This window comes from Pseudorasbora parva, chromosome 3, assembly GCF_024679245.1.
Source record: "Pseudorasbora parva isolate DD20220531a chromosome 3, ASM2467924v1, whole genome shotgun sequence".
Taxonomy (NCBI): Eukaryota; Metazoa; Chordata; class Actinopteri; order Cypriniformes; family Gobionidae; genus Pseudorasbora; species Pseudorasbora parva.
Window position 1 is genome coordinate 60,546,796 of NC_090174.1, and position 24,619 is coordinate 60,571,414.

At 38.2% G+C, this 24,619-nt stretch overlaps 1 protein-coding gene across 2 annotated transcripts; it reads left to right on the forward strand.

Moving 5' to 3' along the window:
• The first annotated feature begins 5,243 nt into the window (after positions 1 to 5,243).
• On the forward strand, positions 5,244 to 23,769 carry LOC137072134 (cytosolic phospholipase A2 gamma-like). 2 transcript variants are annotated; one of them, XM_067440348.1, is made up of 15 exons: positions 5,244 to 6,082; positions 7,165 to 7,190; positions 7,510 to 7,621; positions 9,303 to 9,445; positions 9,532 to 9,730; positions 11,548 to 11,650; positions 11,728 to 11,868; positions 12,460 to 12,525; positions 12,638 to 12,682; positions 13,625 to 13,765; positions 14,742 to 14,873; positions 17,120 to 17,197; positions 20,250 to 20,458; positions 20,568 to 20,733; positions 23,185 to 23,769. In XM_067440348.1, exons 1-15 carry the CDS (start codon positions 5,915 to 5,917, stop codon positions 23,334 to 23,336), a joined length of 1,881 nt encoding a protein of 626 aa, XP_067296449.1. In that variant the 5' UTR covers positions 5,244 to 5,914; the 3' UTR covers positions 23,337 to 23,769. The 2 variants fall into 2 exon arrangements, with proteins under 2 accessions (XP_067296449.1, XP_067296450.1); XM_067440349.1 differs by lacking the exon at positions 12,638 to 12,682.
• Positions 23,770 to 24,619: the final 850 nt, after the last annotated feature.

Genomic DNA, 24,619 nt, shown 5'->3' on the forward strand with positions numbered 1-24,619 from the left:
GAGACTCACGCGCGCTGAGAGAAGATCTGACGCTGTGCATCAACCGAGAGCGCGCGCTCGTCTCACAACGTGCAAATATTGAGTTCTTAAACGGACAAACTCACACAAGAAGTATGTCATCATGTCCATCTTGATGAGTATCTAAGCAGACATAGTCTGAATATGCGTTAAGTGAACTGTATAGTATGCCTGCATCAGGTCTTAAATGCGCAGTAGCCTTTACTGCTGCCTGAGTGATGTCCTTATATTTAGTTTGACATATTTAGTTTCACAAAATTGGCCTACGATGGAGATTGTAAGTCTACATTCGACTACAACTGTTTATTAAAGGTTTGTTGCCGATTAGAACTTGAAGTGCGATGAGGTCTTAAAATATTTTGAGAAGGTCTTTAAAAAGTCTTAAAAAGGTATTGAAATTAACTTCAGGATTCCTGCATATACCCTGTGATTGGCACTATATTTTTGATTAGTTTGATTATTTTGGCACTATATCTTTTACTTCTCATTTACTGACTGGATACAGTTGTCGATTAAAATCATGAGTTATTATCTTTATCCTTGTTTAAATAAATTATTTTGGAATCAACTTAAAGGGTTAGTTCACCCAAAAATGAATTTTATGTCATTAATGACTCACCCTAATGTCGTTCCCCACCCGTAAGACCTCCGTTCATCTTCACACACAGTTTAAGATATTTTATATTTAGTCCCAGAGCATAATGCAGTCAATGCCCACTTCACTGTCCATGTCCAGAAAGGGAATAAAAACATCATCACAGTAGTCCATATGAGACATCAGTGGGTTAATTAGAGTCTCTTGAAGCATCCAAAATACATTTGGGTCCAAAAATATCAAAAACTATGATTTTATTCGGCATTGTCTTCTCTTCCGCGTTCCTCCAAAAAGATTCAAACGGTGTGAATCGATCAGTGATTCGGGTCGACAGTGTCACGTGATTTCAGCAGTTCGGATTTATCCGAATTTTTTATCTTTATTATTTTTTAAATCTTATTTATGGGTTCATTCATTTGTGGTTATTTATTAGGTTTAATATTAATTAAATGATTGTTTAAGAAGTTGTTTGCGTGGTCTCGTTTATTAATCTCACACACAGTCATTGCAGGCAGTATTCAGAATTGGGTTTAAAATGTTCCCCTCCTCCAATCCCTAGGTTGTTATCAAAGGAGGGTCGTAACACACACAAAAAAATGCGTTTTTGCTCACACCCAATTTGCTTACACACAAAATAGGGGCAAATTTGACAAGCTATAAATGATCTGTGGGGTATTTTGAGCTGAAACTTCACAGACACACTCTGAGGACACCTGGGGCCTGTTGCATGAAGCTAGCTGAACAAACTCTGAGTTTCAGAGTAGGTTTACAGTTGACAAATCCAGATAAATCCAACCTGGTTTAGATCAAGTTCAACCGTTTCTCAAAGCTCGGTATTAACTTTCTCTGGCTACGTCTACACTAATCCGGATAAATTTAAAAACTGAGTTTTCGTCTAAAAACGCTCCACGTCCACACTATCATTTTCAATCGTTTTCCAAAAAGTGTTCATCTACACTGAAACGTCTGAAAACGCTTACATCCCCGTACTGTGCATGAGCAAATCCAAGACGCTTCGACTTGCGTCATTTCCGCTACTCGTTTATATACTCATTTTGCGACAATGTCGAGAAAAGGCACTGAGTTTTTTAACAGTATGTACAAACTGACTTTAATATTTAACAAGGCTGTCAAAACAGAAAGCATACAAAACAACTGCTGTACAATGTCGTTCACCATCTTGGCTGAATTGGTCATATGACTGCATCACATGGCTAAAAATGCGTCATAGTATTAAAAAGCCTCCGTTTTCACCGTCCACATTACTATACGTAGACGGCGTTTTCAAATGTATCCGCTCTGGAGAGCGTTTTCAAAACAATACGTTTTCATTGACTTAAAACGCTGTCTCAGTGTGGACGGAAGGGACGGAAGGCCAAAACGGAGAGAAAAATATACGTTTTTAAATGAAAACATATTAGTGTGGACATGGCCTCTGTCAGCTCAGGTTTAATCCAGAGATCAACTCTGAAGCGCGTGCACCTGAAAGTGTGACACGTGCGGCAAACAACCAATCTCAGCGTCTGTTTGATTCACTTCTCTTCTGAAGATTGAGAGATCGTTTTGAAAATTACTATGAAATTAAATGTGTTTACAAAGCAGGAATAAACGCTGCTGCTGCGGCGAGAGTTTGAGAAGCAGCTGAAAGAATATCTGACTATATCAATGCATGATGTGAATAAAGAAATATGCCTAATAATTATCGGTTCACAAAGAGCTCAGAGGAATACAGGTTGTTTAAAAGAATTATGAATGCATGTATTTATATTACTATACGGCTACTTGTCAATTAATATAATATTTATATGAAGATATTATGAATTCAAAGTGATTATAATTCATATAATATAAATAAATAATTAGCACCAAAAGATGCACAATTTTATTTCAAATGTTTTTTCATTATACAATTTAATTTGGAATAAGACATACAGGGGGGGTGTGGCTTTATTGCATCTTTACTTGCAGCTGATTGGTCCAGTTTGGGTTTGCGATCCGCAGAATATAACCTGCTCCAGAACAGGTTAGCTGTGTAGAGTAAGTTACCATGGTGATGATGAACACAGATAGAAACCCATCCACCTTCTTGAGCCCGAAAAACCAGAGTTTGCTCAAACTAATCTCGAACTTACCTGGATAACAATAGAAACCAGCTTTGTGCAACAGGCCACTGAGGTGTATCTTGTGAAGAGGGCATATGTCCCTTTTAACAGTTTTAGTTGCTCAGATGCATGATGTCAAACCTTTGAGAACTTAAACCTTTGTGTTCCCAGATGAAATATCACACTTTTTTAATTTATATGCAAGCATTCATATGCAAGAATGTTTCAGTTGTTCTAGTGGTAATGTGTCTGAAACCCTTTGCCTTTTCTCTGTAAAAAGAGCCTGATCAACCTGTTCCAGGAAAAAAAGGAAATATCCAATTTTTCCCGGTCCCACAACCACACCCTCATGATTATGTATGGACTTGCAGTGTATTTTCAGAGCCATATAAAGAGCATCTTCTGCCGCATGTCAAGAAGAGAACGACTGCTGTGTTGATACGGGTTTGTTGGTTAAGACTCAGGATTTACAGAAATAGTAAGTATATATTTTATATTTTAAGCTTTTTTTATATTTTAAGCTTTAGGTAAATAAAGTGCAATTATAAGGTTTTATGGTCAATAGCAGTGACCTGCATACTATCAAATGTGGATACATATAAATCATGGTGAAAAATAATTTGAGGGATTCGTGTTTCAGGGAAACATTTAAAACATCAAAATCTGTGTAATGTTATTTAAATATACTATAAATAATTGTACGTTTGGAACACACTTTTTACGTCTGTTTAATATAATTTAAGTTGAAAAGATTTATACAGCCAAGTTGATTGTACTTAAAAATTGCAAAAAAAAATTTACAGGGCTGCTATTGATCCATTCTTTTTATTTTCATATTTTTTATGAGTAAAATATATAAGGATTATGTTTGTATGATGCTTGAATTAATCAGCTGTTTATGGCTAATTGAATCTTCTTCCTTTTTATAGTGACCTTAAATATAGTTGTAAAAAGTGTAAAATATTCCAGATTATGTGTTTCATGTTATTTAAATATTCAATTGTTTAGCTTTTGTCATTTCAGACAAACTTTATTTATATTTCCTTGTTAGATGATAGGTTTGTAATTACTTTGACACTATATTTATCTCTTTTGCCTCCAGGGGCCTGTTGCACAAAAGTAGGATAAGGGATTAAGCCAGGATATCTTGGTGATCCTGGCTCAATTGATCCCTAATCCGGTTGCACTAAAGCTGGATAGGGGGCAGGAGGATATGTTATGGTATAAATTACCATGGAGATTTATTCTGTGGAGCTAGCCTGCTCCAGACCAGGCTAAATTCCAGGATCTATTTAATCTCATCCCTAATGTCAGTCAGCAGTCGCCACAAATGGAAACCAATAGTTATTTCACTGCTCACTATACATTGTTATCACATATAACTAGACCCACTGTCATTATTTAAACGTTTGTGATCATTAATTTCAATCATTTTGGATAAATAATGATTTTTAGATGATGTTGCTATCATTAGATAATTTACAGTTTCCAATAGACTATAAGGCTATATATAAAATGATAGAATATTAGGGCCACAGAGGGGAAAAAAAAGACAAGTCATAATATTGTAACCAGTTGTTTTAAAGGAGGACAGTTGTTAAAATGACAGATGTGGGGCATTTCGTGAAATTGTACTTCAGTATGGTTTCATAAACAAAGACATGCTGATGTGCCAGAATATGAAGTATCACATTGTCATAACTATCAAAACTGTAAAAAGAATATGTTGCTTTTCTGCAGAAAGAACCAGCCTCATAAATGTATGACTTTATCCTTTTTCCTCAGTGGGGCCCTAGTACTCTGTCATATAAACAAATACACATTCCATATGAATATAAAAACACAATGTGTAACATTATGTTCCTTTATTAAATAAGGACAAAAAGCAGGTAAACTATCAGCTCCTTTCGAAACTGAAGTCACAGTGACTCTACAAGATGGAAAGCACAGAATCAAAGCATATTATACAAAATGATACATACACATTCAAAGGTCTGTATATAACACACCCTGCATGTCTGCACACTAAAATAAATGCAGGACAAATCCATACACATCAACTGAACAGACAAATGAATGGATGCAGTAGCCTCCCTGCAGCCTTGTATTACACACAGTATACCGCACAATCATCATAAGAGGCCAAATTCGTAAAAAAAAAAAACAACCCAAAAAAACCCTATTTCCTCTGCCACAGCAGGACATTTTTTACCTAAATTGAAAGCACACATACTAACTAAAATAATTCAACACATATTGGTCCCTCAGCAGCCGACCACTGTCGTCATCAGGGAAGATTGCCGGATTGTCCCAGTCCATGGCTGGTGGCACTCTGGGGGCCCTCTCCTTCCTCAGGCAGGCCACATTGTGGAGGACAGAATATCACATGCCCTAACAGGGTTGACCCTTAATTTGTGAAGGCAGTGAAAGCGTGCCTTCAGGAGGCCAAAGGTCATTTCAACTCTGGCCCTGGTCCTGGCATGGGCATGGTTGTAGGCCTGCTGTGCTTCCTGGGGGTCTGTGAAAGGCGCTATATAAATTAAAGTGATTATTATTATAGCTCATCTATGTATTCAAGAAAATTGTATTTATATAGCACTTTTCACAATTGTTTCATTCTGTCAAAGCTGCTTTACATTAATAAAAGCAGGGGAAACACAAAAAAACGGTGGACAACATAATAAGCAGAGTACAACGGCTAAGATTAAACCGTACTGAGCGTAGTAACGTAAAATAATAATGTAAGGCTTTAATAATACTATATCATAGCTTTATACAGTGTGATGGAGTTACGTTACACAATTTCACTCATATATGCAGTGCATTTCAATAAAAAATTTAACCGTTTCATAATTACAGTACAACTGCGTTTTTGGAGATGTGAATTAAATATTTGATTTGTAATTGTGATGTTTCAGCGGAGCGGTGAGTGTGTAATTGTGCACTACTAACGCATTCAGACGGTCTGCAATACTTTGCCACGCTTTTTCTCTTTGCTTTATCACTGTGGCGGTGTTGCCTTTCTTCTTAATTATATATTTTACCTCCTCGTATGCCTCCATGAGGATTTGTGCTTCCGACGGGGAAAAGTACGCGGCTCTAGTTGCCATGGTAAATCAGTTAATCTGTGATCTGTGGCGGGGTCTATTTGAGTGAGCCGTGAGCACGCACATATCCAGGATTGGTTTCACCTGGCTTAATGAATCCGTGTCTGCTCATCCTGGCTTGGTCTTTGTGCAACCAATTAAGCCTGGACGCACATGTTTTGGCTTTATTGAGCTCAGCTGAGTCATTTATCCCGGATGTCTTAATTCTACTTTTGTGCAACAGGCCCCAGAACTTAATTATTTGTGACAGATTTAACAAGGTATTGTTTTTTTTTTTTATCCATATCAACATGATAGCATCACTCAGTTGCTATACAGTAAATACACCAATCAGGCATAACATTATGAACCCTGAAGGTGTGCTGTTGTATCGATTGGATTGAGATCTGAAGAATTTGGAGGTCAAGTCAACGCCTCAAACTGGTTGTTGTGCTCCTCAAACAATTCCTGAATCATTTTTGCATTGTTGCCAATGCATTATCCTGCCAAAAGAGCCACAGCCACCAGAATACCGTTTCTATCAAAGGCTGAACATGGTCTCAGCAACGCTTAGGTAGGTGGAGCGTGTCAAAGTAACATCCACATGGATGGAGGACCCAAGGTTTCCCAGCAGAACATTGGCCAAAGCATCACACTGCCTCCGCCGGCTCACCTTCTTCCCATAGTGCATCCTGGGGCCATGTGTTCCCCAGGTAAGCCACGCCCACACACACACACCCGGCCATCCACGTGATGTCCGTGTGATTCCTCAGACCAGGACACCTTCTTCCATTGCTCCGCGGTCCAGTTCTGATGCTCACGTGCCACTGTTGGGGCTTTCGGCGGGGTCAGGGATCAGCAAGCGTATTCTGACACCTTTCTATCAGAACCAGCATTAACTTTTAGAGCAATTTGAGCTTCTGTAGCTCATCTATTTGTTCGGACCAGACAAGCCAATCTTCACTCCCCCGTGCATCAATGAGCCTTGGCCGCCCATGACCCTGTGGCCGGTTCTCCACTGTTCCTTCCTTGGAGCACTTTTGATAGATACTGACCACTGCAGACCGGGAACAGCCCACAAGAGCTGCAGTTTTGGAGATGCTCTGACCCAGTCGTCTAGCCGTCACAATCTGGCCCTTGTCAAGCTCGCTCAAATCCTTACGCTTGCCCATTTTTCCTGCTTCTAACACATCAACTTTGAAGAAAAATGTTCACTTGTTGCCTAATATATCCCACCCACTAACAGGAGCCGTGATGAAGAGATACTCAGTGTTATAATGTTATGCCTGATCGTTGTATAATAGCATATATAACATCTCAAATAACAGAAACTGACTTTCATGTGGACTGTTTTGTTTTATAGATGAGTGCATCCAAACCCCAGGAAAGGTATGTAATCCTGCTCAGATTCATGGAAGCATTAAAATCCCAGAGAGCAGCACAGGGTTGGCCCAGATCCGAGCCAAATCTGGTACAGGTGAATTCCCCTCATTCCAAATGTGGACCGGATCTGGGCAGACACTGTATTGCTCTTTGGGAAAAAAATTTGCACTGAATTACTAACACAATTAAAGTCTACAAATAACTGGATAACTATGAGAATAACTGTTCAAATTAAACCACAGGTTTTGAAAACTAGAATATGCAATATCTAAATCACATCAAATAGATTGAGCACTTGTTTGTCTGTGTCTGTCTGTCGCTGCAGTGGTGAAGTGCGAATTCAATCGTCTCTGAATAAGAATGAGGAGGAGTTTGTAGCCAGAAGGAGAAACTCTATTCAACAAAGCCTGAAAATACTTCAGATAGAGAGCAATCAGGTAAAGTTTTTAATTTTATACTTCATATAACTGAGATGACCTATGAATGGTGATGAAACTTCAGTGCTATAAAAGTGTCTACAAATTCCTGACAATTAAAATATATAGTACTACATTAATCGCTGTAAAACAGTTATTGCGCCTTCCATCTTTTTAAATAATCAATAGCGTTTTGTTCATATTGCAGCTCGTGCAGCTTACAGTACATTTACTTGAGTACCGTACTTAAGTACACTTTTTGAGTATCTGTACTTTACTTGAGTGTTTTTTTTTCTGGAAACTTTAACTTCAATGGATTTGAAAGACAAATATCGTATTTTTTACTCCACTACATTTCTATCAAAGTCTTTAAAGTTAAAACTAGTTTCTGTCACAGCTTTGAAAGTCAGTGGATGATTTTTTTCTTCTTTAAAAGGCATTTGGGTTTTTGCAGAAAGCCTTTCAGGAATCACTCTTGTAGAGTCTCGTGAAGTTCAATGATTTCTCAGCATTTATTAAACACTGATTTATAGTTTAGAGCAAAATGGAGGAAGACGGATGTCAAAATGCTAATTTTGGCGAGTATTCACATCAACAAAGTTGATTATGTCTTAAGTGGAGGTAAACAGTTGGAGAATATCAGATGTGTATCAGTGTATTGGATCCGTGCATTCGGCCTTAAAGTGACAGCAGCTTTGTAACTTTTATACCAGTATTTAAATGAGTTTAAGTTAGTCGTATGCTAGTATGTCTGATGGCGCATCACTGACTGGATTAAACCATGATGGGATAATGTGCATTTATACAACTATAATAAAATAATGCATTGACATTAAAAAAGGAAATTTACTTTTGATAAGTACTTTTGAAAACTAATACTTCTGTACTTTCACTCAAGTAAAAATCTCTTTTTACAACTTTCACTTGTAACGGAGTAATATTTGACCAGTAGTACTTTTACTTTTACTCAAGTAATGAAGTTGTGTTCTTTGTCCACCTCTGCATGATCCGCTCTGTGCTGTGACTGTCATGTCTGAACCGGTTCACGTAACACTGAAGTGAAACCAGTCTTAATATGCCGCATTGGAAAGCATATTTTCACTGTCTGAATCGTTCCCTATCCCCTATACAGTGCACTATGTGCAAGTTACCATGTCAAAAATAGTAAATGTTTGAAGAGTAGATAATGTAGGGGGTGGTGCTTCAGATTATAGAGAGCATTTGATTGGACAGAAAGTCTGATGAGAAGCTAAAGTGCAGTGATGTCATCAAAATCAATGATCCATACTGGTGGAAGAGAGAGACCGTCATTTTTGAATGCTTATATCTTCAAAATGTGAATTGTGTCATTTTTTAGAGCACATTAGCTTATTAATAACAGTAAGACTAACATGTTCATACTAAAAGCACAACTTTACATTTTGCATTACATTATTGAAACTCTGCTCTGTAACATTTAAAAACGAACGTGACTAAACATTTTAGAAAAAAAGAATTTTCCATGAAGAAGCCAGAACTTGCTAAAGTTTAAGAAAGTTTCCTGTTAGCTGGGCTCTAACATTAAAAGTAAGGTGTGTGTGTGTGTGTGTGTGTGTGTGTGTGTGTGTGTGTGTGTGTGTGTGTGTGTGTGTGTGTGTGTGTGTGTGTGTGTGTGTGTGTGTGTGTGTGTGTGTGTGTGTGTGTGTGTGTGTGTGTGTTTCAGAATGAGGTGCCAAACATAGCATTACTGGGTTCTGGAGGAGGACAAAGAGCCATGGTGGGTTTGCTGGGATCAATGGTTCAACTCCATAAAGTGGGACTTCTGGACTGTGTCCTTTATCTGAGCGGAGTCTCTGGATCAACCTGGTATGAACCCTGAGAAATAACACACACACACACACACAGATGGGTTGAATGTCACATAATGACAGCAGTATGTTGTTCCTCTGAAGGTGCATGGCCTCCTTATATCAGGAACCAGACTGGTCCACCAAACTAGAGGCTGTAAAAGACAAGATCGTCCAGAGACTCAACGGTCCTAAAGTCAGCTGGACAGATGCATTTTCCAAACTGAAGAAATATTATCAGAAAGACTGCTTCAGCTTGACTGACGTCTGGGCAGTGATGGTCGTCACAACATTTGTGAAAGAGGTCTGTAAATCTAGAAAATAAATTATTTATAGGATGGCATGAGAAGTGGCAAAGCAAGCAACTGTCCTTGTGGACTTATGGCGTGACATGGGTCATTGAATAATATTCAAAAGAGTTGCATTCCCACCAAGTAGCTAATAATCTCACTGCTTTATTTTTTAAATAAATAACAAAGCCATTTTTCTATGAAGCACATCAACTGTTTCGAAATATCTTTGCCCTTCAAGCCAATTCACACTGCACAGACAAACACATTGGTTTGGGTTTCTGTCAGCATCTGTTGCCGTTGGTCAGGCTTTGTTTTCACCTGACTGAACATGTTCAAGTGTCGGTTGGGACATGGCAGTTATCTTTCATAAAATTATAAATCCAACAGCCAACATGTTGGTTGGTGTTTGTCTGTGCGGTGTGAATTGGTCTAGATTACTGCATAGAGAAGTCAATTTGTAGAATGGATGATAATAAATAACACTAAAACTAAATTAATAAGAAAATGAATGTGATATAAGACTTGTGTGTTTAACCCCTTAACTGTCGCCCCCCTTTTTGAGAATAGTCATGAAAATGCACTATCCAAACTTATTTAACAGTATGTATACTAAGTAAAAATTGTGGTCTAAATGTACTTGTACACTGATCAGGCATAACTCATGGACTCCACTAGACCCCTGAAGGTGTGCTGTGGTATCTGGCTCCAATATATTAGCAGCAGATCCTTTAAGTCCTGTAAGTTGGGAGGTGGGGCCTCCATGGATTGGACTTGTTTGTTCAGCACATCCCACAGATGCTCGATTGGATTGAGATCTGGGGAATTTGGAGGCCAAGTCAATGCCTCAAACTGGTTGTTGTGCTCCTCAAACCATTCCTGAAGCATTTGTGCTTTGTGTCAGGAGCATTATCCTGCTGGAAGAGCCACAGCCACCAGAATACCGTTTCCATGAAAGGCTGAACATGGTCTCAGCAATGCTTAGGTAGGTGGAGCGTGTCAAAGTAACATCCACATGGATGGAGGACCCAAGGTTTCCCAGCAGAACATTGCCCAAAGCATCACACTGCCTCCGCCGGCTCGCCTTCTTCCCATAGTGCATCCTGGGGCCCTGTGTTCCCCAGGTAAGCCACGCCCACAGTCATCCATCCATGGCGGGGTCAGGGGTCAGCATGGGCACCCTGACTGGTCAGCGGCTAAGCCGCCCCATACGCAACAAACTAAGATGCTCTGTGTATTCTGACACCTTTCTATCAGAACCAGCATTAACTTTTTGAGCTCCAGTAGCTCGTCTGTTTGCTCGGCCCACATGAGCCAGCCAGCCGATTCACCACTATTCCTTCCTTGGAACACTTTTGAAGTGTTTCAGAATGTTCACTTGCTGCCTAATATATCCCACCCACTAACAGGAGCCGTGATGAAGTGATCATCGGTGTTCGTCACATCTCCTGTTAATGGTCATAATGTTGTGCCTCATAGCATAGGTGTATATGTGCGTTTTATTTAGACCACTTCTATTAGTATTAGTATTCTATTCTACTAGTATAAAGTGTTTTTTTAAGACAAATTCCCTAACCTACCTGTAATCATGAATTGGGCTATGCATGTGTGTACACGCTGTTTTTGGCTCACTACAAAGAACCATTTAATACGTTTTTAGTTTGTTAATCAGCCTGGACAGGTTGTGCTGTTTATTTCTGACTAAATAAAAATAATGTAAGAAAAAAAAGATTTGTATCTTGAACTTGTTGGCTCATTAAGTTCATTTAAGGATGTATTTGTTCCAAGTGTCTACAATGACATGATGCTGCAAAAACTCTGCTCTCTATAGATCGATGAACACACACTCACACAGCTGTGGAACCAGCAGGGTAAAGACCCGTTTCCCATCTACACACTGATCGACAAGCAGAGCAAACAGGGAAATGAAGGAGGTCAGTGTTTAATTCTAAAAGAAGGAGACAAACAGTCAATGTTAGTGTTAATGTTAATGACGTGCGTCTGTCTGCAGACCCCTGGTTCGAGATCACTCCACATGAAGCAGGTTATTCCCTCACTGGAGCGTTTGTGGACACCTCCAACTTTGGAAGTCAGTTTCACAAAGGCTCTAAGAAAAATCCACAGGATGAATTTGACATGCTCTACCTGCAAGGTAACACACTCTATTAAAGGGATATTCAATAAAAAACTAAAATTCATAATTTCATGTCATCATTTTCTCACCCTCATGTCGTTCCAAGCCCGTAAGACTTTTGTTCATCTTCAGAACACAAATGATGATCGTTTTAATAAAATCTGAGTTTTTTTGTCCCTCCGCAACTACACTCTAAAAAAAATTCTGAGTAAAAAACAACCCAATGTTGGGTCAAATATGGACTAACCCAGCAGTTGGGTTGTTTTAACCCAGCGATTGGGTTGTCTTAAGCAAATATATAACCCAACCACAGGATTAAAACAACCCAATCGCTGGGTTAAAATAACCCAATTGCTGGGTTAGTCCATATTTGACCCAACATTGGGTTAAAACAACCCAGCATTTTTAAGAGTGTACCACTTTGATGCTTCAAAAAGTTCTTAAAGAGATCATAAAACGAATCCATATTGAGTGGTTTAGTCCAAATGTAGTCCTATCTCAGACTCATTTGTTCTGACTGAAGCTCAAATGTGCTGCGTATGACTGGTACCCGTGTCCACCGTTTTATTGTTAATGTTATGTTTGCTGATATTGTCTGTTTTTCTGCAGCTCTGTGCGGCAGCGCTTTAGCTGATGAAGAGGAGATTAAGAAACACATCTTGCAAAAGATAAAAGGTGCAGCTGCATTTGTTCTGAGGACTGAATTCAAATTAAATTTAACAGTTATTTAATTACCATTCACTATTTATTTATTTTACCATTTTTGTTTGTTTGTTTTGTTTTTCAGATTTCTTTCAAAAAAAGGAAGACGTTTTTGAGCAAACGAATACGAGTAAATCATTTCCTATAGGCTTTATTTACTTACATATTTAACATTTTAACAATTTAACGGTTATTTGATGTTTGGTTAAAGTGAAATATTATTATAATATAAAAAAAGAGTTTTATGTGTGAATGTATATATTAAAGTCAAATTTATTCCTGTGATCAAAGCTGAGAGGATTATATATATATATATATATATTCACACAGAAAACAGTTTTTTTATATTTATATATTTTATATTCTAGTGACATATCAGGGCCATTTTATGATTAATTGAAATACATGTCATACATACAGTTCCTTTAAAACTAGGTGACAACATGCTAAAAAATGTTCAGAGAACAGTAAATCACTTGGAGATGTCCACAAAAAAGTATTTTACTGTTCCCATTTGTGTCATTTGAGCAATAATAACAATAATGACTATTAATACAACCATGAGACAGAAACAGTAACTTAACAATATAAAGTAGTAATGCATTAGCATAAAGATAAGGACATATTTATACAAGTCCAGCAGGTGTTCCTTTCCCTTTGGTTTATACACACAATATGCACTTTAAATTAACTATCAAATCAGGCAAATATTTTTGCCAAATATTCAAAAAGTTGCATTTAAAGCCTTTTTCAGCGTGGTTTATGCTGAAATGAATGCGCATTGCGAGCATATTGACTTCTTTAAAGAAAATAAACAAAGTTTTAGTATCATAATATAACATAACAGCAATTAAAAATAAACAGTAGAAGCTAAAAAAAAAAGAGAATTTAACTATTTTTTTAAGACGTACTCACACAGGCCTAAAATATTCTTTGATTGACACTTATTTCTGCTGATTTAAACCAATGAAATTACAGAAATATTAATAATTTGTGTATCCCGTAAGCGCAATAAAATAAATGTCCAGCGGAGGGCAGGGCACCAATGTCATTAAACTGGCCTTTTGCACAGGGCTAGAATCAGCGGTGATACTAGAACAAGATGCAGAGGAATGTTACCAGGTGCTCATGGATCTCGTGGACAGGAATCTCTCGGTTTTGAATGGCAAAGATCCTTCTGCTTTTGAGGAATCCATCAGAGAAACACGGAACGGTAACAAGCCATTGAATGTCTGTATGTCCCCTTCAGTCTTGTGTTCACATCTTAATTAAATACACCATGTCCGGGGACTTCTGAAATCCGATTTATTTTTTCTGTTTTAATTTTTCTGGATTCCATTTTAAAAGGTTAGTTCACCCAAAAATTAAAATGTGATGTTTATCTGCTCACCCCCAAGGCGTCCGAGATGTAACGTGTGTTTGTTTCTTCAGGAGAACACAAATGAAGATTTTAACTCAACCGTTGCTCGTATAATGCGTGTCAATGGGGTGTATTTCTATGAGAATAAAAAACACACAGACATACGAATCTATATTAAACACTGTGGCTCGTGGCGACACATTGATGTCTTAAGACACGAAACGATTGGTTTCTCCGAGAAACCCCGAAGTATTTGTGTAATTTTTTTACCTCATATCAGTAAAATATGGATCTCATCTATTCCCCAGCACCATTACTTCTGTTAAATAAGGTCAAAAGACCAGAGACCAAAAGACCACACACACACACACACACACACACACACACATATATATATATATATATATATATATATATATATATATATATATATATATATATATATATATATATAACCTCATTAGTGTCTGCACTGCGTATCGGTCGAATGAGAAGTCTATGTAAATATCTCTATGATCACGCCATTTATTATTGTTTACCTTATTTTAATTTCTGGGTCAACTATCCCTTTAATTATTAAATGTAAAAATAAAGTCCTGGGTTTCACAGAGAGGGCTTTGATTAAACTTTAGTTCAGTTAGGACATTTAAGTAGCTTTTATAAACATGCTTGGTGTGCATTTTGAGAAATTGACAGTGACATTTTAAGACATGCCATAGCAAGTTGCTTTCTATTAAAAATGTATTAGTTATAATAAGTACATTTTGCTTGTAGATACAGACACTACAATAGAAATAATTACTAACTTACATGTCCCATCTTTTTACAGGCTTCTCCGGAGGTCAACGTAATCTGGAAATGCTGATTATTGATGACAAAGAAGAAGAAAATCTGAATTTGGAGCGTTACACCATGGACGTACTCAACGGTTTGAGTAAACGGATCAGTGCATGGCCACTTAGTAGGTTTCTAATATCCATCCCTCCATTCTCCACACCACTTTTCTAGAGTCATGGGGATGCTGAGCTACACTTTTAAGAATGATGTATTTAAATTTCATATAAAATTTCCAACCATTGTTTTAACATAAACAAACGAATAAACTTAAAGGTGCACTATGTAACTTTTGCGGATGGAAAAGTTACATAGTGCACCTTTAAGTTTATTCGTTTGTTTAGAGGTCGCTTATTCAAAACAAGGGCCTAATTTGATGACGCCTAGTTAGAGTGCAGAATCTTGGAACGTGTGTGTTGCGTCCCAATTCGCCAAACTTATACTACGTCCTAAAAGTATGTACTCTTTTTGTGAAGAAAAAATACATATTTTTGAGTGTTTAGCAGAAGAGTATGCAAGCTTCGGGACATACTACTTCGTCACCTAAATGGACTCTGTCGATTAGTTACGTGCATCCCATCGCAGTTTAAACTGCCCTGTCAATCATCCTCAGTTAAAATCCTCCACATTCAGTTTAATTTCCTGCCGTATCGGAGAGAAATGTAGCCGCACGTTGATCTGCCATTCGTGGGTATTTAATGTAGACTCTCCTCATGTGTTTGCAGTTTTAATATAATGATGCGTTTTATGTTAATGGCCAAACGTATCATTACAAAAGTTCTCAATGCTGCTGCAGGTGAAATATAATGTGGATAACATTGAATAAATATATTTTCGTCAGGTTAAATACTGATATTTGATCACTCAAACTCCTTTATATAAATCTTTCTACTTAACTGTCGGACTCGCACATCCGTCATGTTTGTAGTTTTTTAACACTTTTTATCTGCGTTTGTAGTTCTAATTAAAGCCTAGGATTAAAACCCTACACAGTGCACCTTTAATGTGATGCATGCATATTTGTCAGTCATACATAACTAGTATTATGCTTCAACCACTAGAGGGCCAAAAGTCACATCTAGTGTAGCTTTAAAGGCTTAGTTCACCCAAAAATTATGTAATAAATTCCTCTCCCTCATGTTGTTGGACACCTGTAAGACCTCCATTCATCTTCAGACACAAATTAAGATATTACTGTTGAAATCCGATGGCTCAGAAAGACCCATAAAGGCACTAAAGACGTCGTTACAAAGCCCATCTCACCACAGTGGCTCTACAATCATTTTATGAAGTTTTACGAATCATGAATTGATTCACTGATTCATAACGGTTCAAAGCTTCAGGAATCTGTGTTTTGAAATCTATCATCACTATATAAGTCACTATGGCCCCGTTCACACCGCAAGTCCTAATGCTCCATTTTGATTTTTTGCTCAGATCTGATTTTTTGTTTGGCTGTTCACATTACCTTTTAAAATGTGGCCTATATCTGATTCCAGTGTGAACTGTTTCAGGTTTCAAACTAACCCGCATGTGCAAAAGAACAATATCAAATGACATCAGACGCAGCACGCTGTTGCACTAAAGTTCGGGAGGTTATGGAGGAAGTAAGCATTTTCGCTTTTATTCAGAGATGTTCGTGTAATGGAAGCCATAACATTAATGAGCAGGCTGGTTATTTTGGCCTTTTGTCGCCTTCCTTTGGCACTGAAGCCACGTTTTTCTGTGTCCCCCATATACTAATTAGGTCTAACACCTCACTCTCCCTCCATTGACTCGCTCCATCGCTGTTCTCCATATCTAGTCAAGATTTTAATGTTACTGTCTGTGTCTGTTGTGTCTAGTGTCTGTTGTACCTCGCTGGTGCATAACTGTGACAAATGTCGACATAGATTGACATAAAATACGCATCATATCCGCATCAAATCCACTTTGGTTGTTCACACTGCGGCCGCATTGGAAAAAATCAGATCTGGGCTAGATTTGAGGATTTGGGCCACTTTTGCCTGCAGTGGGAACGGGGCCGATTTTGTTTTGTTTTTGCGCACAAAAACTAATCTGGTCTCTTCATAAAATGATTGTCGAGCCGCTGTAGTGAGATGGGCTTTGTAGCGACGTCTTTAGTGCCTTTATGGGTCTTGAGAGAGGAAATGACATTGGTGTCAATGAAGGCCTTTCTGAGCCATCGGATTTCAACACTAATATCTTCATCTGTGTGTGAAGATGAACGGAGGACTGACGGCTGTCCAATGACATGAGGGAGAGGAATTAATGACAACATTTTCTTTTTTGGGTGAACAAACAACTGTTTTCTGAGCCCAGAACAGAAGAGCTTTAGAAAGTAATTCATTTTGAAGTGTATTTGTTTTACAGATGCTTGGGTGAGCATTATGAACTGCTTCAGTAAGTGGATCTGGGGCAGGCATTATAACTTTCTCCACAAAATGACAGGTAAGAACAGATGTGCTTACTGGAAAATCAGTGTGAATGATATAATAATGCTGTGATCCCTTAGATCAGAGGTGCACAAACTTTTTATAACAAACGGCCAAAACTTGATTGAGGTCAGTGGGCGGAAAGTAAAAGTTGTATTATATCAACATTTTATATTAAAGGGGGGGTGAAACACTCAGTTTCAGTCAATCTCATGTCAATCTTGAGTACCTATAGAGTAGTATTGCATCCTTCATATCTCCGAAAAGTCTTTAGTTTTATTATATTTATAAAAGAAATATGGGCTGTACCGAGTCTTTCGGGAAAAAAACGAGCGCCTGGAGGCGTATCGAGTGGGCGGAGCTAAAGAATGACGAGCGCGCAAAGCGCTGACGTCCTCAAGCGTGGAGAAACCCTTGCTATCGATCTCAGCTAATAGATATGATCCAGAATCTAATTCGGAGGCTGAAATAAATTGAACAGGAGAAGCAGCAACAGCAGGACGTCCGTCTCTGTGGTATGGACTGTATTTAGTGGCCTGTCAACATTTGTGTGTTTACTCGCAGTTTATGAGGACATGATTCGGTTTATGGACTATTGTATGAGACTAAACCTTAGCAGTAGCAAGCAAAACGGTTTTGCACGTCAGACTAGTGTAACGTTATACAGAGAACAACAATGGAGTAACCGTTAGCACATTTGAATGACGAAGCACGCGATCGTGTCGTTTACTGATGTTTACTCACGCGACGGTAGCCGACAGCACAGACATTTGAAGCAGTTTTACTCACCGGCTGCTTCCAAAGCACGACCGGGAACCTTTATCGCTGGGACCGCGCCGTCAAAAACACACTACTTTGGTATGATTTTGTAAAGTCCTGACAGTGGACATCCACTTTGCGGCGCAACTGAAGCGATGTTGTGAAGCTTCCCGTCATTTCTGCGTTCAAATCGGTTCAAATGCAGCGCTGCCTTCCCGGAATGCTGTGCTGAAGCGTTGAAGTCGCTTGATGTCAAAGTGGAGGAATGAAGTGGAGCGCGGCGCGGACTATAACCGACAGAAGTGTTCACGGACGACTGGATCTGCGAGTGTTTATGGGCGTGCATTTCCTCTCTCGCTCTAGTCACGCGCGCGCACCCTACCGGGAGAAGACCCCGTACGGCCTGTACAAGGACCTTCCGCTCTGTCGACGTCAAGCCGACCCATACTCGAAAAAACTCTCAGAAACTTGTGAGAAACCGGAAGGAGTATTTTTGACACAGAAATACTCCATCAAACGTCCAACATTAGTTTTTGAAACTTTGTCTATGTTTAGGATGGGAATCCAAGTCTTTAACAGTGTAAAAAGCTCAGTATGCATGAAACAGCATTTCACCCCCCCTTTAAATTTAAAAGTGATAACCTCAGTTCCCCTGATTAATGTTATCATTTAAAACATGTAGCCATCTGCTTAACTATTCGTGTTTTAATTGTAAAGTTTTACAATTTAAATTAACCTTTATTGCTGTTTTTAATAATGTTTTAGTTACTTTTTACACTCGCACTATCATTTTAAAAAGATTAAATAAAAAGAAAAGAATCTTGAACATTTAAATCAATCCACAAATAATTAATGATTTATGATATGAAACTATGCCAAGTAGATTTGTATTTCATGCAACAGAAAATGTACCGATTAAAATACAAATACAGTCTATTATGAACATTATCTCTTACATGTAACATAATAAACTAAAGAAAAGTTAGAGCAAAGTTGAGCTGCACGATTCTGGATAAACTAAAAATCACTTTTTTGTTGTTGTTTCAAATAGAGATCACAGTTCTCCCACGATCGTTGAGCTTCAGTGAAAACCAATGAGGTTCATTCTTGTTTTAATGCTAACATGTTATCTACAAATAGTCCTAGGTGTCATTTACACTGGGGATGCTGGGGACATGTCCCCACCACTTCTTGAAATGGCTGATTTTGTCCCCACCACTTTTTTAAAGCATTTGGTAAAAATGTTCAGAAAAATCAAGCAAACCAATTTTTTTTTCAGGTTTATTTGCACAAAATAAAGCATGCAATGCAGTTTAAATACAGAAAGAAACAATGTACATTGTCCAAAAAAGTAACTTAATAAACGATTACTGATTCTAAAATGACCCCAAAACATTCATACGCTAAACAGTAACTTAAACAGATTCTTGAGACAGTTTTTTCTTGTCTAAGCTATACATCCACCCTCTCTTCGAGAGCCTTCTCTCTATCTGTGGTATCAACACAGACTGGTATCCATTATCCAATTGTCAATTTGTCTACAGTGAACCTTAAAAAATTAGAACTAGATTGTTTTATTCCCCGTTATAATTAATCGTTATGCGTTTGCACTTTTTGGACACGGAGCATAATAATCATGCACCTTGTTCATTATCATTACCTGTGAAACTGTTGATTTCTAAAGCAGATAAATGAATATTGTGTTTTTATTAGACTATTGGTATTGACTGGTTTGAGCTCTTTTATTGGTATAGGAAAGCGGACATCAAACGCGTGTCAAAATGCACCATAATGCAGGAAATCACATCTACGAAATAATTGTTTTATGGGGGAGGACCCCCCCACAAGAAATTGCCCCACCCATCATATCGTTCACCAGCCGCCACTGCTATGTGGGTTGCTAATCCAAAAATTTTTTTTATCTGGTGTTATTTGATGCAGATATGTTGCGTTGTATGCTTATGATGTTTTCTTTTACATATGAATTTCAATGTAAATGACCTAATGTTCAGTTGAGCTGGTGTTGCAGGGGCCGTTACATGTGCAGTAGACATAATTGTTGTGGGTTTTATGCTGACTATTTTCGTGTTGTTGACTGGCCTATGCTATGCCCATTTTTGATGTGCCGTTATTCAATATTTTTCCCATCCTGCTGTAATGTTTTTTCACCTGATGTTTTGTCCCCACCACTTTTAAACACAAACTGACGCCCCTGCAAATAGTGCATATTAATTGCAGCGATATGTCAAATACTGGCACACGTCTACTTGAAAGGCAGGTTTTTATAGGCTATATTTTCCTCGTCATAGCATGGCCGGCCAAAACAAATTCCATCACAGGCAGCCCGAATTTGGACATCTTAGAAGAAGCAGTGTCCGCTGCTTTTCTGGAAAGTGAGACGAGAGACTTTGAAGACGCCGGGCTGTTGCTCAACTCGCCCTACTTCTCAGTCCTGAGAGAAGAGAGAAACATTGACCTCATCATTTCCCTGGATTTCAGCGATGGTGATCCTTTCATGGTATTATGCGCATATTTCGTTCTCTACAGCTTCACTCACAAGTTTCAGAATCTGGAAAATGTTAGTAATGTAAAAAAATTAAAGCAATTGTTATGGTTTTTCACTGCAGACAGTGAGGGAAACTGCCAAGGCATGCAAGGAACGAAACATCCCTTTCCCTGAGGTCATCATTCCCAGTGAGGACTTAGAGAAACCGAAGGACTTCTATGTGTTTAAAGGCCAAAGCGTTCCAACCGTGATTCACATCCCTCTCTTCAATGAGGTCAACTGTGGAGGCAAGTTAAACTCTTACAGCAGGGGAGACCGGGTATAGTTGTAACACGGGGACAGTTGTAACACTACCATTTTCATGAATCAGGGATAAGATAGGAGTCATCTGACAGTTTCAGTTTTTTCAGACTTCCTTTATGGTCTCACATGGAGGTTTTGCTGTCTGTGTTGCCATTTCTCCTGAAGCTACAGCTAAAAATCAAATTCTGAGGTACAAAAGTTAAAAAAATAACAAGATAATATATTCTTTAGTACTTCTACTGTTGTAGATAATGTTGTATGAGTTATATCAGGTCAAACTTTAGTTTCTCTAGTAAAGAATGGTGTATCAACCTCCTGCAAATTTCAAAGCACCATCTAATACAGCTAGCTAAACAGTGGGTGACAGTGGTGGGGTAGGTTGTAACACGTGTTTGGAAAGTGTTACAACCATCCCCATACATACAAATAAGAAACTTTTTGTGATTTTAATAATACTACAGAATGCCTAGAACTTGGGTGAGAAAAAAAGAATGTAAAAAAAAAAACCTGCCTGGAAAAGGGTGAAGGATGATAACTCCTTCTTTCTGTGTCATCTGCATGGAACCATTTAGAAATTCAAGACCCAAAGAAGTGTGGGTCAAGTGTGTTTTATGTAGCTTTTGGGTCCACCAGGCATGCAGTCCAGGCCTGACCAATTTCATTTGACAAGATTAAGAATGCGCTTAATTGTTTTGTTCTTGTCACCATTGTGACTTAAAAATGCATTTTTTTGTTTGTTTTTGTGACTATTGTGACTGATAAAGGATGCATTTCATTTGTTCGTTATGTGGAATGGGGGTAAATATGTTAATTATCAGCTATTGATTTAAAATATTGATTTGTGGCATGTAGGGTTGGGAAACGATACAGATTTTTGAAAAATACCGGAACCGCGCGAAATTCCTGAGTGTCGGTTCCGAAAACGGTTCTGGTGCAATGTGTGTGCGAATCGCTGGGAGCATAGCCGCGAGCCGCGCTCTCTCTCTCTCTCTCTCTCTCTCTCTCTCTCTCTCTCTCTCTCTCTCTCTCTCTCTCTCTCTCTCTCTCTCACACACACACTCACACACTCACACACTGTCCTAGTGCTGCCGCCTTTCCCCTCACGTCACTTTTTTAAAATCCCCCACAGCGTGAGTCCCGCAAACGCGGCGCCGAGGAGCTTGTTTGTAATCCGAGGACCATGGCTCATTAGTTTCGAAATGGTTTGGGTACAAGGTGATCGCGTTGAAAATAAAGGCATTTGTCCAGCGTTATGAGCTCATTTGAAACATTGGCGCGGCTCATTTAAGAAAATGACAGCTCTGAAGAGACGCCGCTTTAGTTCGAGGTAAGTTAGTGCTAACAATAATAAAGAAAGACGATCAACACCTTATGTGTTACCACTGAAATGTAGATGTAATAAGTTATATTTCCAAATGTAAGCCCATCTTATGCGGAATGCACGCTTCATACTGTCGTCTGCTCTGGCTCTAACTGTTTACTTTTTGCAAACCTTGTGAGCGCGCAAACGCTGTGACCTCGCGCCAAATGTTTTTATTGGTTTATTAAGTACAAACAGGAGAGTTATGAAAAATTGAGCGCGAGGGATATGTTCACTTCACACAAAAATATTTTGGAATGAGATGGCTAACTGTAGTAGCGTTTAGTCCACTGTCTATAATAGCCTAATTTAGAGATTTTTTTAACCGACAACTTTGATCGGTTAACGTTGACGGTCAACCATCGGTCAAACGGTCATCGGTTAACATCCCTAAAACAGAGAGAGAAAATGTAATAAGACAATTTCAGAGGTGTAAATTTGAACATCTTTATTTTAATTTCCATAAATTCCATATGGCTCGATTAATCCTGTAATATATGTATAGTACAGGACTTTTTTTTGTGACATTGCCAACCTGTAAATTCATTTGAGAGCAAGTAATAAACCCAAAAAAGTATTGTTTAAAGTTGCGTATTGTGCCTTTTTCCTTTACCACTATTTGTTCAATAATTTTAATGGAACCGGAATCGGAACTGGAATCGTTAGGCGGAATCGGAACCGGAACCGGAAAATTTCTCACGATTCCCAACCCTAGTGGCATGACACTTGGAGTACCCTTTTTTGTGTTTTGGTGCATTTTGTCTACCTGTTACAACTTACCCCAGAATGTGTTACAACCTACCTCAGTAATAGGGTAGGTTGTAACAAAGGACCACCTTGTATTTGTCATCATCTCAAAAATTCTGTAATATAGTTGGAGAAATTTAAATTGTTGCCATTTGTAGTAGACAAGTGTGGGTACTTCACCTAAAAGTTTCAGACGTATAGCTGAAAAAAAAAGGTAGTTTTAGGTGCTGAAGAAAAAAGTGTTACAACCATACCCGGTCTCCCCTACTCCTGAATTAAGCTGAAATGTCAACTGTGTTCTGATTTAAGTGTGTTACTGTTTCATTAGATCAAATTGAGGCCTGGAGGAGCAAATATAGCACATTTCAAGGTTCTTACAGCGCTGAGATGATCTCGGATCTTATGGAGGTCGCTGGAAAAAACATCACAAACAATGCGGCAAAAGTGGTGGAAGAGATTCGTGCGATGACTAAAATCTGAATATAGGTTAAACTGTCCTGCAGTTATTTTACAACAGTGTTAAATTTAATTTGTCAGCAAAACATTTATTTTATTTCTATTGAGTATTCAAAATGTTTCCGCATGTTGATTTACTTTTCCCCCTAGTATTTTGGGCAAACTATTTAAAATGGCCTGTCATTAATAACCCACAAGGATCAAGATTTGCTTTCTTTAGAAGCAGTGTGACTCAATTTCCCAGAAATTTATTTTAAGAGATTTAAATGCACAATGAGTAGTAAGTATTTGTATCTTTTTGGTTTTAGAAATCATATTTTAAAAACTTAAATTCCTTACAACAAACCCATCAATTTGTGAAAATCAAATGTAATCAGTTTAAGAATGAAAATGGTTTAAATGTTTGAATATAATGCATGTCAGTCAGGTAAAACGACTGGCTTATTAAAAATGTATATGCAAACTTGGTTGTGCATTTGTCATTTTAATTCACATATAACTAGATGTAACATTAGTTTGCCAACTAATCAAAATGATGGAAACTGTATCTTAAATTAGCCCTAACAGCTTGAGAATTTAGAAAAACAGGACACGATAAAGAATCAAACAGAAATGTTTCCGCCTGCGTTTAATGTAGCAATTCATGCATTACATTCATCCTTTGTGCAAGTTTTTTGTTAGCAGTCAGGGACTGGATTGTTTGACTTTCTGAAGAAACAGATCATGAAAATGTTACTATAAAGAATTGTTCATTTTTAAGTTTAGTAACCCGAACCATTCCCTAAAGGAACACTCGCACGTTTTTAGAAATAGGACTTCTTTCCTGCATTTAGATATGTGGGCAAATGCATTTGTCTCAGTGCATATGCATTTAGTTTGGCTAGCTTAGCATAATGAATGGAATCCTATGTTGCCAGCTAGCATGTCCCGAGTAAAAGTGATTAAAAATAAATAAAAAATAAAAGAATCTCTAGTCCGGCTGTTGAGCGATCGCATTGTGCTGCGTGATATCTCTGCGCCCAAGTAGCAGTGCTTCCCCATAATATAGTCCCAAGTCAATATCTGCGTTACCATTTGTACTCGTTGCAAATACTCAGGCCACAAGTACCGTCTATACCCGAATATAAGACGACCCCCCGTTTTCCAGACTTATTTTTGAGGGAAAGAGAGATTTTAGTGGAAAAAAATCTGGTTTTCAACAGAATTTTTTATTTGAAAATTCTGATAATTCAATTTTGAACACCATTCATTTCAGGGCTCGACATTAAAGGTGCCCTAGAATAAAAAATATAATTAACCTTGCCATG